Below are 18494 nucleotides of genomic sequence, written 5' to 3' on the forward strand. Positions count from 1 at the left end.
CCACGGACTTGGTTCCAAACCCTGACAGTCAATTCGGAGACATGATCGGATTCCATCTTCCCAGCAACCCTAGTTAGTCCCCACGTTCACAGCCGAGGAAACCGACGCTTGGAGAATGTAAAGAATGGCCCGAAGAGGCAGAGGCAGGACTTCAGGCGGGTCCGCCCCAGGTCCTCACCCTGGACCAGCAGGAGGACACAGGTGGTCAAGGACACACCTTCCAGGCCGGTGGGGCCCCGTTCACAGCGGGTGGGTCACCTGCGGGCTGTGGACCCCGGAGAACCCCTGAACCAGCTCTGGGTCTCCGTTCCCCCGTCTGGAGAGTGGGGATCCTAAGACTCCCGCCTTGTGGGTTGGTCATAGGAATGAGAGCGTTTAGCTGCACCTGGCACGGAGCTAGCGCTGCCCCGATGTCATCTTTGTTTTTCCCTTTCTATGAAGTCCTCCCTCTAAATGCCCCCGAGACACATGTGCGTGAGAGGTGGTTTCCTGCTCTCTGGACGTCGTAGCTTAAGCCCACCCCGTCCTCAGCCCCTCGTGAGATGTGAACCCCCCGTGTTGGTTTAGAAGGTCAGGTGCCTGGGGTCTGAGCTGCAGACGTGTTTTCTCTGCATCCTGTTCCTGGGACGAGGAAACTGAGGGTGGGTGGACTGGTTGGCTTCACGGAGGCCCCATGGCCTGGCGCGGCTGTGGTCTGTCCACGCGCTGTTTTCTTTCTTTCTGTTCGTATTGAGATGTAATTCACATGCCGAAAAATGCATCATTAGAAAGCCTGTCATTGAATGAGTCTTAGTCTATTTGCAAGGTTGTACCGCCATCACCGTTATCTGATTCCAGAAGACTTTGATCACCCCCAAAAAGAAACCCCAAGCCCTTTAAGTGGTCAGTCCCCCTCCCCCAGCCCCTGGCACCCACCCCGCTGCTTCCTGTCTCTATGCATTTGTCTGCTCTGAACAGTTCATAGAAGTGGAATCACATACTATGCGGCCTTCTGTGCCTGGCTTCTCTCACTCGTTGTCCTCGTTGTAGCGAGTACCAGGGCTTCGACCCTTTTCATGGCCGAGTGACATCCCGCCGTACGCACAGAACACGTTGCCACACTCGTTTCTCCCGGTGAGCAGCCTGCGGTGGGGGTGGCAGTGCGGGTTCACTCCCACTGCTGGGGTGCGTGCCCCTCCCCTCGCCAGTCAGGCTTGTCTAATATCCGTTTAGCCGGCTCACCCCCTTCGGTCTTTCTAACGCTCCACAAGTAACTCTGTGTTCTTTATTTATTTAAAAATTAAAAATACGATTTGTAAAAATACAGGAAAAGGGCAAAACCAATTTACATTTATGAGGGCGAATCCAGTAGCAGAGCGTGTTTTCTCCGAAGCCTCCGGCTTTGCTCAAACTGGGAACGACAGTGATTTAAAGTACCGCACTTTATTGATTCTGTTCAGCGCAGCGGGGCCGCTCTCTGCTTCGCGACGGGAGGGGTGGAGGGAGAGAAGAAACAGTAACCAGGGGAGAAATCGCGGGGACCCAGGGTCCGTGCTAGTGCGTCTGGGGCTCTGAACGCATTGATGGGTGTGTTCTCATGTCTGCAGGAGCCCTCGTGTCCCCGGGGATGCTGAGCAGCTCCCAGGGCAGGAGGGAGGGAGGGAGGGCAGGTGCCGTCCAGGCTTTCCCCAGAGCGAGCTGCAAGAGGTGACGGCGCCTCAGCTCACCCTGCCTGCCCTGCACGTCCGTTCCTCCGGGTCCCCAGCTTCTGAAAGCCACCTCGCTGGCCTGCTGGGCACGTCACCTGCTCGCCTGAAGGGCACTTGGGAGGAGTCACCGGCTCATCTCCCTCTGTGTCGCTGTGTCAGTGTGTCACGCACGCACACGCACACACGTGTGTGTAACTGTCCAGGAGCCCTTCCTTCCATCCTGGCACGTCGTTGTCTCTGATGGGCTCCGAGTCCCTAGGACCGACGAGCGACCTCTGCGCTCAGCCGGCCGATGGGCCCGCTTTGTGCCCGGGTCCTCCTGCTGCTGCAGGGTTTGCTGGTGTCGTCTGTAACCCCATCGCCGTGCCTGCACTCTGGGGACGGGGACAGTACAAGCCAACCCGACTGCCGCTCGCTCGGGATCAGAGGACGCCGCAGGACCTCATTACTGTACCCCCTCAAATGTGCCGCGCGGCTGGAAAGGCAGCCACAGCTTCCTCCTCAGTGGGGATCCCCTGACCCGTGCCCTCCCCCCTCGTCCCCCCGAGTCCCAGACACGCCCTCCAGGCCTGGGATGTAACAGCCTCCGGACACACCATCACCACCCCTCTGTGCTTCTGCCAAGAGTCTGTCCCTTCCCTCCATGATGCCAATGGCCCCTTGTTGGGTCACGATCAAGGATGTTTCTTAGCCCCTCTTCCCACCTTAACGTCCAGGGTTATGTCACAGTCCTGTAGTAATCTGCTTGGGCTGCCCCAGCCAAACGCCACAGGCTGGCGGCTTAAACAACAGAACTTGAATGTTCTCCCCGTTCTGGAGGCTGGACGTCCAAGGTCACGGTGTCGGCAGGTTCTGCTCCTCCTGAGGCCGCTCCCCTGGGACATGTAAACCACACAAGGCAGTCGGTCCCCTCTTTGCTTAGACCAATGTGAGCTGGGCTTTCACCACCAGTTAAGGAAAGAGTCCTGACGAGCACGGTGTCTGCAGCTTGAGTGTCTGCGTGCTCGCGTCTCCCTGCCATCCTATCTGCCTGTGTGTGAGCAGGGACTTGTCACTCTGGGTCACTACTTTGTCATCCAGTGACAAGAACATGCTGGGTGCACAGTCAGTGTGCCCTACCTGGCGGTTGACTCTCCATGGGTGTGTAAGATTTGCCAGCTGGAAAGATGATTGGCCCAACCCCTCACTTGTAAAATGAAGAGACAGAGATTCTAAAAGGTGAGAGACAGGATCGGGTTACACAGAAAGTTGGAGTCAACGCAGAGTAGAAGCCAGGGCCACAGACTCCCAGTGACAAACACCCACCGGAGCGATGCATCAGGAAAGTGATTTCTAAGTACAGGGACCTTCCCCCGAGCGCCTCAGCCAGCCAGGCCTGGAGGCCAAGACTTCCTTCAGCGTTTGGTGTTCTCACGGCTGCCATTCTCTGCTAAACCAGTCTAATCTTGGCAGTAATTCAGATCAGGGATAGGAAGTGTTAGGTAGAGGAGAGTGTGAGGGTGTGACTGTGTGTGTGCATGTGTGTGTGTGTGTGTGTGTGTGAGAGAGAGAGAGAGAGAGAGAGAGAGAGAGAGAGAGAGAGAAAGAGAGAGGAGATTGCAGCAACCACTTGAAAGCTAATCACAATTGATCCATGAGGGAGTTTGGGGCTTTAATGAAGCCATTAGCCAAAGGCCATTCTGAGAGAGAAAATGGGAAGAGCAAACTCTGAACGTATTACCTGTAATGAGCCTGAGGGTGGACTTGGGGGAGTCCTGCAGTATTCTTAGCATCTGTAATAGCGGATGTGCCAGCTGCCCAGCCTGCAGCCCCAGCTCAGCGAGCCCGGGAGAAGGCAGGGCAGAGGCTCACTGAAGTGCTGGCTGATGGCATTGGCATCAGACAGAGGCTGGGACTCGCCTTATACCTGATGGCTGTTTCAACTGTGTCCTGTGTAATGCAAAAGGTCATTTCTGTGTCAATTGCTTCCCTGGGAAAGAACTGAGAAAACCTCTCCCCTTGCATCTCCTGCTTCAAAGTGGAGCAGTGTTTCTGGAGAGGGGCTTTGGGAGACATCAGCCCAAAGGTAAAAGGTACCCGAGATGCTCCAAAGCCATGGGCCCTCTTTCATCTTTATCCGGCCACAAAGAGAAAGATTTCAAAAGTGCAAGCAGGTAGCATCTGCAGACTGAAGAGAGAAGGCATTTCCTCCATCAGTCTGCAAATCACACCATGCGTGAGAGATGACACTTTGCATGAAGTTAGTATGAACAGGACAAGCCAAAGTCCCCATAACTGCGATGGCAGGGGCTCCCATGGGCAGCAGACGGACAGCAGTTCGGTTTGCTTAGAGGTCTGCATACGCAAACGAAGCCCCAGTGGTCTGGTGTCCATTACCAAGGTGGAGTGACCGTGGGCGTTCGGGGATAAAGAACCACTGTTGCTGTTCTTTGCCTGATGGGATTTGGTTATTCTGTCTTCTACCTTTCTCCCGTGGGACTCACTCTCACAGGCCTGTCAGTCAAAGTAGCCCCACCTCCCTGGATAACGGACGGGCCCTTAAGCCAGGTGAGGCCCAGTAGAGTCTCCATCCAGAGCATTTCATTCTTAAGCAGAGTGGCTCGGGGATAGGGACGGTTGACGCCATTCATTCCACGTCACTCTGGAGAGATGGTCCACTCTTTCCTGTTTTCAGTGACGTGGAAGCCGGTCTGGGCCTTGCGGTTCCAATGCCTCCTTCAGCTTCTCCTTTGTTCCTGTGAGTGAGCCAGGACCCAGCCAGTAAGAACCCGTATTCGTTTTCCTGTTTCTGCTGTAACAAATTAACACCGATTTATTATATCCCAGCTCCGGAAGGCAGAAGGCAGAAATGAGTCTTACGGGGCTAAACTTAAGGTCCAGGCAGGACTGTGTTCTTTCTGGAGGCTCTGGGGAAAATCTGGTCCTTTCCAGCTTGCAGAGGCCACCCACGTCTCTTCGCTCGTGATGGTATCACTGTGACCCCACCTCTATCCCCACACCGCCTCCTTTCCCTCTGAGCCCCGTCATGCCCCTTCTGAGAACTCTTATGGTTCCATTGGGCCCACCCAGGTAATCCAGGAAAATCTCTGCACGTCACGGTCCGTAACTGAACCACAACTGCAGAGCCCTTTGTACCATGTAAGGGAACAGATTCACAGGTTCTGGGGATTCGAACAATGGCATCTTGGGGGTAGGTGCATTACCCATCCCATCACAGTGCCTTCTCCTCACACTGGCCAGTAGTACTTTCAGCTGCTCACAAGCAAAACCTAACTGACGTGTAACTTCTTCTGGGTCTCTGCAACAGAGAAGAAAAATAAACATTTTCTGATTGTTGTTGGAAGCTAGGGAGATGGTCATAAATAAACCCAAAGTAAATTAATTGTTCGACGTTCTTGGGAAATTGCCCCAAACAATGGCCCTTTCGCCCAGGTTCCAAAGGTAAGTGCTATGGTGTGTAAACAAGGACCGCTGGCCCAGACCTGGGGAGGTTGCTGCTCGCGTCCGACCAAAAAGCTCCTTGACCCAGGTATGTCTGCTTCTTCCTGCAGGACACGGAAATCCTGAACACCGCCATACTCACGGGACAGACGGTTTCCTTGCCCGTCAAGGTGGTCTCTGTGGAGGAGAATGGTGCCGTGACGGACATCTCAGAGTCTGTGGAGTGCAAGGCCACGGACGAGGACGTCATCAAGGTAAGTGATGCCGTTACCATCTGGAGTGAGCTGGTGGGGACGTCACTTGGGAATCTTGTTCCGTAAGAGAGTCTCACCCTGTGAAACACGAGGTTCCAGCGGCTGGCTTGTGCACACCACACTTCCGGTCCACCCGCTCACGGTGTCCGCGTCCATCTCTTTATTTTGATATCATGCCAACCTGGTTTTCATCAGGTGTGCTGTGGGCCGTGGGTCCGACCCCAAATGCCTGCAGTAGCTAAGCTGATGGTTTGCAGGACTGAGGGGAAAAATCACACACGCCTTGTTCTAGAAGGGCAGCCGATATTCAGTCAATGAATTTAGTATCGTGATTTCTTCACGAGAAACTGAAAATTTGGATTTTATGTGAAAGTCACATTGTTTTTCAGTGATGGCAACCAATGATACATTTTTTTAAATGGGCAAAAAATTAAAAATAAAATCCATCTGCAAGGTGGGTCTGGCCCATGGGGCAGCTGATGAAACCACTGTTCTATAAGGCAAATTACGAGCCATGGACCAAATTCAGCCTGCCGTCTGTTGTGTAGATAAAGTTTTATTGGAGCACGATGGCTCAGACCTGTTTCCACATTGTCTGTGGCTGCCTTTGCGTTACTGAGGGAGAGCTGAGTGGTTGCGACAGACCATATGGCCGGCAAGTCTCACATAGTTACCATCTTGCCCTCCCGAGAGACAGCGCTCCTGGAGAACTCACTGCTCTCCGTCTGAGTTTCCTGAAGGAGGGACCCTAGTTCTTCGTCTTTCCCACAAACACTTGCCATGGCAATGTACCCACCACACTTGCTCAAGGAATAAGACAGCGTGAGGGCTTTTCCAAGACAGAAATGAAGCAGTTGGTCTTTCTGTATATTTTTTGTAATCCCAGAAGCACACTCAGAAAAAAACATAAAGATCCAAAGGAAAGCACCCAGATAATGGTGGGTTTTTTTCTCCCCTCAAATGGAGTCTGACAGCACAGGTGTTAAACACTCTGTGAACTGGGCCGGCCAGGTGGCTCAGGCGGTTAGAGCTCTATGCTCCTAGCCCCAAAGGCTGCCGGTTCGATTCCCACATGGGCCAGTGGGCTCTCAACCACAAGGTTGCCAGTTCAATTCCTCGAGTCCCACAAGGGATGGCGGGCTCCGCCCCCTGCAACTAAGATTGAACACGGCACCTTGAGCTGAGCTGCCTCCCGGATGGCTCAGTAGGTTGGAGTGCGGGCTCTCAACCACAAGGTTGCCAGTTTGATTCCTCGAGTCCCACAAGGGTTGGTGGGCTGTGCCCCCTGCAACTATCAAAGGCAACTGGACCTGGAGCTGAGCTGCGCCCTCCACAACTAAGACTGAAAGGACAACAACTTGACTTGGGGAAAAAAAAAAGTCCTGGAAGTACACACTGTTCCCTAATAAAATCTTCCCAATAAAATCTTATTTAAAAAAAAGAAAAAGAAAAAAAACAACAACTCTGTGAATCTTACAAACTGTCGAGGGGAGGACTGGGTGGGAAAACTCTTTCCTGCAAACGCCACCCCCAGCGAGGACCAGTGGCAGCACAGCGGCACAGACTGTCCCATCCCTGGGCGACATTCACGCGTTATCTCCACCACCGGCCAGGAGGGGGCAGTAATGCGTCCCGGCAACATCAGGCTGCTCCCACCATTTTCTGAGTGTTGGAGGCAGTGTCTCAAGGAAAAGACGCTTTTTCCTAATTCACCAGAATGTGATCTATGGGCTAGTGGTGGCCCTGACCCCGAAGTGATTTACAGAAGACCCCAAAAGTCTGTGGGAGGAGGGGAGCAGGGGGATGCCAGTTTTTCTAAACCCCACTGTCCAATAGACACACAACGTGAGCCATGTACGGAATTTAAAGTCCTCCAGCATTCAGTCTAAAAAGTAAAAAGACACAGGGGAATCTAATTTTAAGACTGCACTGCGTTTAACCTATTATATTAACATACTATCATTTCACAAGTAATCAATAGTAAGAGCACTAATGCGACATTTCATGTTTTCGTCCTCGGCCTTTCGGGTCCTGTGTACTGTAGACTTAGGGCAGCCCTGTGACAGCCCCGTTGCAAAGCTCCGTCACCACACGTGGTGGGTGGCTGCTGTCTCGGGCAGCACACGTCTAAACTCTCAGGCAGGATTTTGCAACCCCAGCACTACTGATACCTGTTCCAGGTAACTCTTTGTTCTGCAGGCTGGCCTGTGAATTAGAGGGTGTTTGGAAGCATTTCTGGGCTCTGCCCACTAGGTGCCTGTAGCACTCCGAGTTACGACAGCCAGAACTGTCTCCAGACATTACTGAATGCCCCTGGTAGGGAAAGCCACCCCCACTGAGAATCCCTGCTCTGAGGGAACCCTACTCTGATTCTGGCTGGACAGTCACCCCGCTTTCTTGTGGTTGAAATGTAACTGGCTAAGAGGGAGAACTGGGGGGCACTTGGCTTGGCTCTGAAGCCTATCCTCCCCCGCCCACCCCCGCCCCAGCCACAGACACACCTGTTCTTGCCAATCACCGGCCTTTATGACCAATTAGCAATTCCCCTAAGAGCCAGGACCCTTGATAAGTGTCCTTTGAAAGGACACCTGCAGCACTGATGACTTTTCTAGAGGGGTAAGAAGGCCACCTTGCAGCCTATAGAAGCCAGAAACAAGCTTCATCACGGTTGTAGACATAACTACCCTTAGCTGCTCTTCAATGAGTTTGATGGAGCCCCAGTGCTAGTATTTCTAGGGATGTAATCAGTGTCTTTAGGGAAATAAATGTATCCAAACTGGAAATTACCTCGGGAAATGAGCTTGGAGTTGATAATGCCAAGGGCTGTTGACAAAGCAATATGGGAACTTGAGTCCACAGAGCTGGGTGAGGGTGAGCGGGCATCCTCTGATGGAGGCAGCAGACGGTGACAGGCAGGGGGGAGGGACGGCCCCAGAGGAAATGCAGCTCTAGGGTGTGGCCTGGCTGTGCTGGTGCCTGTAGATGGGGTGGTCTCTAAGGAGGGCACATTTGGGCCAGTCAGCAGGACAAATAATGACTGCCAATGCCCGCTGCTGACCGTGTACCCCATCTTGTTCAGTGCTCTATGCACACCCCCCATCCTGACACTGCGACACCCACCGTGTGTTCCCGGGCGGCTCCTACCTGGTCCAAAGCCCTGCACGTGCTTTTCCTGGGAGCTCCTGCGGCCACGGGATGGGCACCACCCACGCCGCAGTGGGGACACAGGGACTGAACGCCTTGCTAAAGGAAGTTCATTTACTGAATTTGCTGTGTAGCCTGTCTGACCTCCAGGGCCCGGTTCCAGCTAATGGATCCCAGCACAGTGATAAAAAATAACGCATCCGGGCACCCAGGGGCCAGCTGCCCTGTGACAGAGGAGGCTGCGTAGCTCCGGTCGGAGCAGCGCACGCTCGCGTGAGCAAGGCCCGAGGATGTCCCCGTGCTGGCTGCTGACAGCATGCAGCTCTCTCCCTACCAAACTTACTGTACATTCCACAAGCTCTGAGCCCTTGAGAGAGCTCAGTTTTTTAGTAAACAGCCATGGTTTTAAAGAGTCCACGAGTCTGATCGTCACTGTGGGTGCCACCCCCTTGCCCAATGGGAAAATGGGCCGACTTTTCCCCAAGATGGCAAGAGTTCCGCTTCCGTGCTTCTCATACCCAGGGGACTCTGAAAGACATGCTGGGACGTCTTTATCCTCAAGCGCCATTTGGTTCTGAGAAAGAAAGAAAATCGAGGACAGCAGAGCAGTTCCTGGAATCCAGCTGAGTGACACTGCCCGGCACGCTCCCTTCTCGGCCGGAGGTGTCACTGTGAAGCGAGGAAGTCCTGCCCCCCAGCTGGACTACGAGGGCAGTTTAAGCAGCGTGTCTAAGAGTGTGTCTGCCGCTGACAAGGTCTTCCTCCAGCCTCAGTTCCTTCATCTGCAAAATGGGGACATACTCATACCGACATCATCAGGTGGTAGTGAGTTTTAATAAAGCACGTAGGACAATGCATTCATGTAGCCCATCTTACTAGCCAGGTAGACCCCCGGGGACACTTGGCAATGTTTGAAGGCACTTGTTGTCACAGCTCAGGGAAAGGGCGATGCTACCGGCATCCAGTGGGTAGAGTCCAGGGATGCTGGTAACCATCCTACAATACTTAGGACAGCCTGATAACAAAGAAGGACCCAGCCCCAAAGGTCGGTCATGCTAAGGTTGGGAAAGGCAGGAAGGGCCAGGCTGCCTGAGGCCTTGGACTCTAGGCTCAGAGTTTTGTTTTAGGAGTGATGGGACCCTGCAGGGCATTCTGGCTGGGGTTTTACATACATCACTCTGGCAAGTCTGAGATAGATACAATGATAAGTTAATTTTACAGATAAGGAAACAGGTTCAGAGAGGCTGAGTGGCTTGCCTAAGACCACACAGCCTGCGAAGGGCAGAGCCACGATTCAAAGCCAGGTCTGCCCGATTGCCAGGCCCGCAGGTCTCAGGCTGCCCGTGGGCTCTGACAAGTCTGAAACCACACTGCTCTCCTCGCAGACGGATGTGAAGAAATGCCTAAAGCTGTGCCTACCCACATGGCAGCCACCTTCCATGTGTAGCTCTTTCAATGTCCACCCCAGGGACATTTCAAGCGCTCAGTAGCCACCTGCTGCTCCTGGCTACCGTATCGGATGGCTCACAGACTGGACATTCCAACATCGCAGAAAGTTCTTCAAGAAACACAGACCCAGGGCCCTCGTCTGGTAGGACCTATGCACACATTTGTTCCCAGGAGAGGCTGACAGACAGAAATAAGTGCCCGGGACTGGCCAGGAAGGAACAGGCTGTCCTGACCCTGTCTCTTAAGCTACAAAGAACACTGTATTCTACGCCAAGATTTTGCCAAAGATAAGAGCACTTACTTATGAGTCAGACCTCACGTGAGCCACGTGAGACTCCATCTGGGTTTGCTCAGCGGGGAGCAGAGGTTGTGAAGTGCCAGGGATCCTGCAGCTGGGAGCCAATGGCCTTGGCAGGAGGGAAGGGCCCGGCCAGCTCCGGAAAGCACGGGCTGGAGAAGTCTGGAGTGGAGCCGCATGTCTGGTTTGCCTCGGGAGGTGCAGATCTGAAAAAACGTTCTCCCCCTGTGTTAGCTTTGTCTCCTGCCGGTTACACATATGTCTGTCCCTTTGACCTCAGCGGAAAGCCATCTGAGAACAAGGATTGGGTCCCAGGCAGCCTCATATGCCAACCTCCAGGGGTCCCTCGTATGTTTATCAAGGAGTATGCGGTTGTCGAATGTCTACGACTCTTAAAGTGTCTTAATACGGAAGGGGAGGCACTCGTGTGAATGGAAGGTGTAGGGCAGGGTGGGCTTCAGGCTCAGGGCATCCGGAATCAATTTCGCTGTTCCTCTTGGCTCTGCCTGTGACCCTGTGGGTGTCACTCTCACTCTCCATCTGCTGGTTCCTGGAGGCTTTAGGTCCACAGCGTCCCAGGTTCAAGTCCAGCAGAAATGGGATGCTGCCTTTACTCAGCCACAAATCCTGGCACTTCCTGTCATTGGGCCAGGCTGAGTTGTGTGACCCCCGCACCCCCCGGGGCCCATCCCTGCAGCCAGGGTAGTGACGTGTGTGGTGGGCCCATCCCACCGGGCAGCTGAGGTCAGGTCCACACACATGGAGTGAGCATGGGCATATGGGGAGGGTCCCCTGAAAATATTTTCAAAAATGTCACAGGAAATGAGTGGATGTGGGGCCACAAATAACCAATAACCACCATATCGGAGCTGGAAGAACTGAAATAACTTTTCACCAATTAAATTGGAAAAGATTATGTTTTAAAAATGAGAGCATTGCTGGAGTTAGGCAACGGCTTTCAAACCCAAGTCCAACACCTACTAGCTGTGTGGCCTCGGACAAGTTATTCTACCTCTCTGTGCCTCTGCGTTCTTGCCTACAAAATGCTTTATGTGAGGATGAAAGGCGTCAGTGCGCACGTACAGAACGCAGACACGTAATAAATGCCAGCTCTTATCGCGTCTCTCTTCCTGGAAACCACTGCCCCCGAGTCTCTCAGGGTGGCCACCTTCCTGCTAGTCAAGACTCCATCCGAATGGCGCCTCTCGGTCGTGGCTACCATGTTTTCTTTTTCTCATGGCGGTGATTGCCCATGTTTGTCGTCGCTATCCCCACACTGCCAAAGTGTGAATTGCTGAGAGGGTCTCCTTGTCTCTCACTTCCTATCTCCAGCGCCGAGCAGAATGGTAATCACATAGTAGGAGCGCAGGCAGCATTGCTGAAAGCAAGCGAGTCTGAGCCCCAACCACACATGTGCAGCCTCCAGTGGGCGCTTCCCTCCTCAGGAACCCAGGGCGCCCTGGAGAGGCCTGCTGGTCCGATTGGCCCGCGTGGCCAGGCCCGGCCCGGCACCGCCAGCTCCGCGGTGGACAGGGGCCCGGCCCGGCACCACACTGCATTTCCAGGCCGCAGTAGCATCTTGCAGTGTCAGCTGGGCAGAGTGTGATTTACCGCAGAACCGATTCCTGCCCCACCACTTAGGTCCTGTTTGGCCATCCTAGTGAGAGGCAGGCAGCAGCACGGAGGGAGGGGACAGAGATACTGCTTAGCACCTACTTGTCTCCCTGCTTCCTTTTACTTCATTTTCAGAGGTGTCAGGAAGGGCTGCAATGCACGTCTGTGATGTCTGTGACGAGGGGCAGCTGAAGCTGCCCGGAGACCTCCAGGAATCGTAAACTTTCTCTCTGGCAGCTGTGGGGGAGGGAAATTGTGGCTAAGATGCGAGCTAAGCCCGAGGGTCACTGGGAAACAGAGAAAGGAAAGGGTTCTCACGTCCCAGGGCTGGGTCCAGGCACAAGTGACCGCTGCAGGACCAGAAGCGCTGACACGGAGGCTTCCTGAGACCCCCACGCTGGTCCTACACCTGGGAGCAGGGCTCTCCCACCCTCAGTGGCCTCCCGCTGCCCAGGGAGGAGAGAGAGAGAAAGGCGAAGATGCAGGGAGGATGGAGCGGGGAAGAGAGGGGAGGGGAGACGGAAGCTCTGAGAGCGGCAGTGAGGTCGCCTGCTCCCTGCTGCTGAACCGCTCAGGCAGCTGTGCCGAGTCACAAGTGACGCCATGTCCAGTTTCCTCTAAAAGTGGTCACTCGTTCTTGCTCGGGCATTCGCGGGCTGTCCAGTGGCCTGCAGGCTCAGCTGCGTTTGGCCCCTGATGCAGGCTGGGCTAAGATGGTCTCCTCGCATGTGGCCACCTTAGGAGACGTTCCCCTCGTGGCCGAGGTCCCAACAGCTGGCAGAAATACATGACACCTCCTGAGCCTGAGCGTGGGATGCTCAGCTGACACTTCTGTCCGTATTCTTTTGGCCACACTAGTCACGTGGCCAGGTCCACCGTGAATGGGGAGGGGACATGGAGGCCGCCCACAGTAAAAGAGACGGGAGAAGAGGCCAGAACAGCAACTCAGTCAGCACACAGCCAGTGGGCATCATCATGGTTGAGAGCAGAGCCCTGGGGTCCACTGCCCACACTTAAATCCCTACTCACCACCTCGCTGCTGTGTGACCTTGGGCCTGTTACATCACCTCTCTGTGCCTCTGTTTCCTTGTTTGAAATATGAATGTGATAAAAAAAAAAAAGTAGCTCCATCCTAGTTCATGGAGAGGACCCAGTGAGGTCATCCATGCAAACCTCTCTGTGTGGTCCCCGTCCCCTGCAGGCTCTCAGTGCACATGTGCTATTGTCACAAAGCAGGCAGGTCCATCGTCGTGTGTGTGCACAGGGCTGTCACACGTGTGTGCGGTGGGTGTGTGCGTGTCAGGCCATGTGGGACCGGGCCGTCCTGAGTGTCCCCTGAGTTGGGCAGTGTGTGGAGAGGCCTGTCCCTGAGCACCTTTCCACCACACTGCGGTTGCCTTGGCAACACTCTGCCCTGGGGATATTGAGACCATTTCTGGCCCTTTAATTCTCCATGGAGAGTGTTGCTTGCCGGTGGTTTGCATGGAGAAATGATTGGCCCAGCGGTCTCCCAGGGGCACGCTCCCCGGCAGCCCCTGCAGGCCAGCTCCTGACAGGGCAGGCTTCACGCTTTGCACACTGCTGGCCGGGAACATTGCGCTAAATAAAAGTTAAGAGACTGCTAACAAAATAAATCGGTAATGCTGGCACTTAGCAATGATGGGTGGTGAGGCATGGAGAGCAGGGGAGAAAGCAGACACTGGGGGGAGGCAGCCTGCCAAGGGGTGCAGCCGTCTCCCAGGCTGGTTTGCAACACCCCCAAGGCCAGCTGCCAGCCGCTCCCCCTCCCAGCAGCACCCCTAAACCCGCCATCTGGTCTATGAGACCAGCACGACAGCAGGGTAGATAACTCAAATGCTTCCAGGGTTCAGGCTGGTCACAAAATTGAATGTAATGGTTTTTCAATGCCGGTAACTAATCTGATATTGTAAACACACTGTGCAGGCCAGATGTGACCCAGGGCGGCTGGCTTGCAAGCTCTGATTCATTCGTTCATTTGCTTATTTTTCCACTTCTCTTTCTTGAGCACCTACTAGGTGCCAGATTTTTGGCACTAACACTGCGCATAACCGACAAAATCCTACTCATCCGACAGTTTATGTTCTAGCGAGAGAGGACAACTAATAACAAGGTTAGACGGATCACGGATGGGATGGAAATGAGTGAGAGGGGAGAATAAAGCCAGGAAGTGGTTAGGACGTCTGGGGGAGTGGCCATTGTAAATAGAAACGTCAGAGGAACAGTCTCTGAGAAGTTTTCATTCCAGTCAACTCCAGAGAGGGCTGAGGGTGAGAAGGCTGAGTGAGGACGGCTGCTAGGCCGCTGCAGGTATAAAACACGGTGTCACTTCTGTATGAGGCCATTCGGCGTGTTAGGTTCACAGAGCGGGAGCACAAGAACTGTGAATCTGATGTTTCTGTCTCTGAACTTAATTTCTATTGCCAGCCCCCATTTTCCTACATGGCAAAAAAAAACAAAACCAAAACCAAAAAAAAAAAAACAAAACAACAACAAAAACAACACAGGAGTTTGATTTCTGAACATACTAAGATGCTACTTAGAGATGCAAGTGGAGATGTTGAATGAGCAGTTGGATATGGGGGGGCCTGGGGAGTGGTTAGCTCACCCCTACTGTCACTCAGGCTTGGCAGCTTCCTGAGACATCACCTGTCTCCTAGGAGAGAGTCTGGGGATGGAATTTACAGCACCAGTGAGGAAAGGGATGTGTTATGGGTGGAATGTTTGTGTCCCCCCAAAATTCCTGTTGCAGTCCTAGCCCCCGAGGTCATGGTGGTAGGAGGCGGGGCACTGGGGAGCTGATGAGGTCATGAGCGGTGAGCCCCCAAGATAGGATCAGTGCCCTTAGAAAAGGGACCCCAGGGAGCTCCTGCCCCTTCCACACATGAGGACACGGCCAGGTGTCATCGATGAACCAGAAGGCAGGTCCTCAGTGGACGCTGGATCTGCGGGCACCTTTACTTTGGACCTCCAGCCTCCAGGCTGTGAAATAAACGTCTGCTGGGTAAGCCACCCCGTCTGTGGTGTTCTGTGACAGAGGACAGGAGGCATAGATACCATGGAAACAGAATGTAGAAGAAGAGCCATTGCGTTACTTGGAGGGGCGAGTCTCCAGCTGCGGCCTGCAGACCTGGGGCCTGTTAGACGTGCAGACACCGTGGCCCCGCCCAGACCTGCTCCATCTGAGACTCTGGGGGTGGCCCAGCCGTGTGCGTGACGAGCCCTCCCTGATGCACATGCAGGTTTCACAACCTGCCTGGCTGAGGGCATTCAGACGGAAGTTGTGCTGGACGTCAGCGGTTGACCAGCTCGGGAGGTGATCCCGACTGGGAGACAGGTGACGTCCTCAAGAAGTTGCCAAGGCCTGAGTGACAGCAGGAGATGTCAGCTGACCACATGCAGCTCCAGCAGAATCCACGTGACCCACTGGCCCTGCAGGTCCTGAAGAGCAGACATCGGTGGCTGGTGCAGGGGCCACCGTGCATGCAGCCTGTGTTGTTTACATGTCACAGGGAGCAGAGTCCGGAGGGCAGTTTTCTCTGTGGGCCTCCCGGAACCCACAACGAGAGAGGAAAATGATTTCCGGAAATCAAGCTTGGGTACTGAAAAGATTCCTGTGGGGTTTGGGGTCCCTTTTTGCTGACGAGCCAGCTCATTTTGTGATACCATGGTGCCACTGTAGTCACTTAGGAGTTGATAAATGCGTCCTGAGACGGCCCCAGGCGTTTATCGCACCTTCCGGAACAGCAGTGCCAATGGCTCCATTGCACACGCCACTTCTCCCCATGGTCTTCCTCTTAATTATTTATATATTCTGGAGCAGCCAGGTTCCCTCCCACCAGAGCTCAGAAAGGTACTAAATGAGGAAAGTCAATGGTCTGTAAATTACAACATTGATTAAAGAAGTGATTACTGATACAGCTCTTGCCTGGCTGTTCTGCTAATGGCTGCCCAGGTCCAAGATGGTGTTTACATGCTAATGACAAGCCTGGGACAGCGACTAAAATGGGTTTCCACCCTTCATCAGGATGTACACATTTTTAAACCACTCTTGACTGTGCATGAAAAGACCCCCCCGTGTGGTCCCCTCCCAACTGCTCCCTGCCACTGTCCCCAGCAGATGGAGGGAGTCTCCCAGCCCAGCCCTCCCAGCTGCCCCTCTGAACAGAAGTGTGGACTGAAGAGGAAAACGGGGCCCAGAGTGGCCGTTCATCGTTCCTGGAAGCTGTGGAAAGAGCGTGTGATCAGAGGCACTCACTGCTCAGTGTTGGATGTTATTTAGCTGGGTCCACCGTTGGGGTTCCGACAGAGTCAGATAAGCACATGGGCAGTGAAAGTGCCAAGTGACGAGTCCGTGTGTGACTTCGCTCTCTGAAACGTTACCCAACACTTTGCACGTGCGTTTCTATAGCAAGAGCTGTGGTTGTGTGAAGCCCCAAGGGTCAGTGACCCCGAAGAGGTGAGCACACGCTGCCTGAGGGCTTCCGACAAGCTTCCGGGTTCGCTGCCTGTGTTTCCACTGCTCTTGGCTTCATCTTGTCTCAGTCTCTCACCACATCTCCCCTCACCCCAGGATTCTGTTTGTTTGTCTTAAAGCGGGAATTCCTATGAAGAACGGGTCCCACTCACCCATCCATCCAGCTGCCCATCATCCCTCCCTCCATTATCCATCCATGCATTCATCCATCCATCCATCATCCATCCGCCATCCATCCCTCCATCCATTCAGTATCCACTTCGCTGAGTTCCTGCTGGTGTGGGGAACCAAGAGACCAAAGATAAACAAGACGTACCTCTTGCTTCAAGGATTTTACCGTTTAGTGGGTGCTATAGGCCCATGGGCCAGTATAAATCATCCCCCATAAACTTGGCAGGCAAGACGGGTCATGTTTCCCTATAACCCAACTTGATTTCTATTTTCAGTTCCCAATTCATTTAGGTGGCAGAACATAATCCCAGTCTAATTTCCAGGAGACTTAACTATTGGGGGGAGGGTTTCTAGTCTTCGGGTCTTCTGTTCGCAGTTCCTGGGGGCACCCATTTTCAGTCAGAGTCCACATGGGTGGCCTCTGATGTGGTCTTACTCTGTGCCCCTTCCAGCCTGCCCCAGAGGACGCAGGCATCTTCCTTCGGTTTCTCTGCCACGGGAGACTGTCCTTGGGGCTGTATATGGATTCGTGTCTCTAAGGGTTGAGTCTTTGGAACGCAAAATCCAAACGCATGCAAGCTTTTAGTTTCATTTTCTTTGTATGTTTGTCTTGCTTTGTGCTCTATCTGTAAAGATCTACTAGGAACAGGGAAAGCAAAGGGAAGCATATAAAGGAAGGAAACATAGGCTGGTAGTCGCTAATTTGATGCTGCCATTTATGGGATGAACAATCACAATACAAATATATAAACAATCCAAAGGTGTCGGGGAGGCACCTGGCCAGGCCACCAAACGGAGGGAAGGGCGCTCCCCGGCAGAGGGAACTGCACGTGTGAAGCCTGCGTGTCCTGCAGGAGCGTCAGGGCTGCGTGATTGGAGGAGAAAGTGTAGGGACGGTGAGTGTCCTGATGGCGAGGAAGGCAGTACAGGCCCCTGGGATCCTGGGAGACCAGGTGGGGTGGCAGGTGAATGTGCTCATTCTCTGAGCAGATGTCAGCCTGGGGTACAGACCCCTGTGGTGCCCAAGGCACATTCCCTCGGCCGACCCATAGTCCCAGCTGCACTTCTGTGCGGGTTCAAGGTCACTGTGATTGCACCCAGTTCCACCTCACGCTGCTTTCTGATGCCCGGGGTCTGTGTCTCAGCCTGGCAGTGCAGGGGAGTTAACCCCCAGGACAGCCCTTACCCAGGGAGTGACAGGAGCTGGTGGGTGACCGTCCTACCTCTGACCCTTCAGGTGGACAGTTTTGTGGGTGTCTCATGAAGCCCTGGAGAAACAGCCCCATGGTCACAGCAGCAAATGCAAAAATGCACCTTTCTATTTCCTTTCCCTCTTTCTCTGTCTCCCTCACTCTGCTCCTGGCCCCTCTCCCCAGGGTCACCTCCCAAGTTAACAAACTGCACTTGTCTCAGCTTCTGCTTTGGGACGAGCCTAAATTAAGCACATGTGCTTTGCAAGAGGAAAAAGCGAGTGGAAGAAGGGTCCCGTGAATCCTTCCATCCCCTCTCTGTCTTTGCAGGTGTCCGACCGCTGCGACTACGTCTTTGTCAACGGCAAAGAGATGAAAGGAAAGGTGGACGCGATGGTGAACTTCACGTACCAGTACCTGAGCGCCCCCCTGCACATCACCGTGTGGGTGCCTAGGCTGCCCCTGCAGATAGAGGTCTCGGACACGGAGCTGAGCCAGATCAAGGGCTGGAGGGTCCCCATCATGGCCAGTAAGAGGTGAGCCCCGTTACAGAGGCTCAAGGAACCAGGCAAGGACCGGCACATAGTAGGTGCATGTAGTAGGTGCAGCTTCTTGCAGCCAAACAACTGCTCTGAGGAGACCAAGGCCAGGACAGCCCAGCCAGGCAGGAAGGCTGCCCGCACGTGCCCCCTACACTTGGGCCTCCAGTTGCCTGTCTCCTGAACGAGCCTCCCCCAGAAGGAAGCGACA

At 54.0% G+C, this 18494-nt stretch overlaps 1 protein-coding gene across 5 annotated transcripts in view; it reads left to right on the forward strand.

The window, feature by feature from the left end:
• TMEM132C (transmembrane protein 132C) overlaps positions 1 to 18494 on the forward strand; it is a 268198-nt gene that overhangs the window by 226781 nt on the left and 22923 nt on the right. For all 5 annotated transcript variants that reach the window (XM_088801091.1, XM_088801089.1, XM_088801092.1 and 2 more), the window contains exons 5-6: positions 5240 to 5383; positions 18075 to 18280. In XM_088801091.1, the coding sequence (XP_088657217.1) occupies positions 5240 to 5383; positions 18075 to 18280 (350 nt within the window). The remainder of the gene's footprint in view (positions 1 to 5239; positions 5384 to 18074; positions 18281 to 18494) is intronic.

Source organism: Rhinolophus sinicus, chromosome 9 (genome assembly GCF_057876585.1).
Source record: "Rhinolophus sinicus isolate RSI-liver-muscle chromosome 9, RSI-T2T, whole genome shotgun sequence".
Classification (NCBI taxonomy): domain Eukaryota; kingdom Metazoa; phylum Chordata; class Mammalia; order Chiroptera; family Rhinolophidae; genus Rhinolophus; species Rhinolophus sinicus.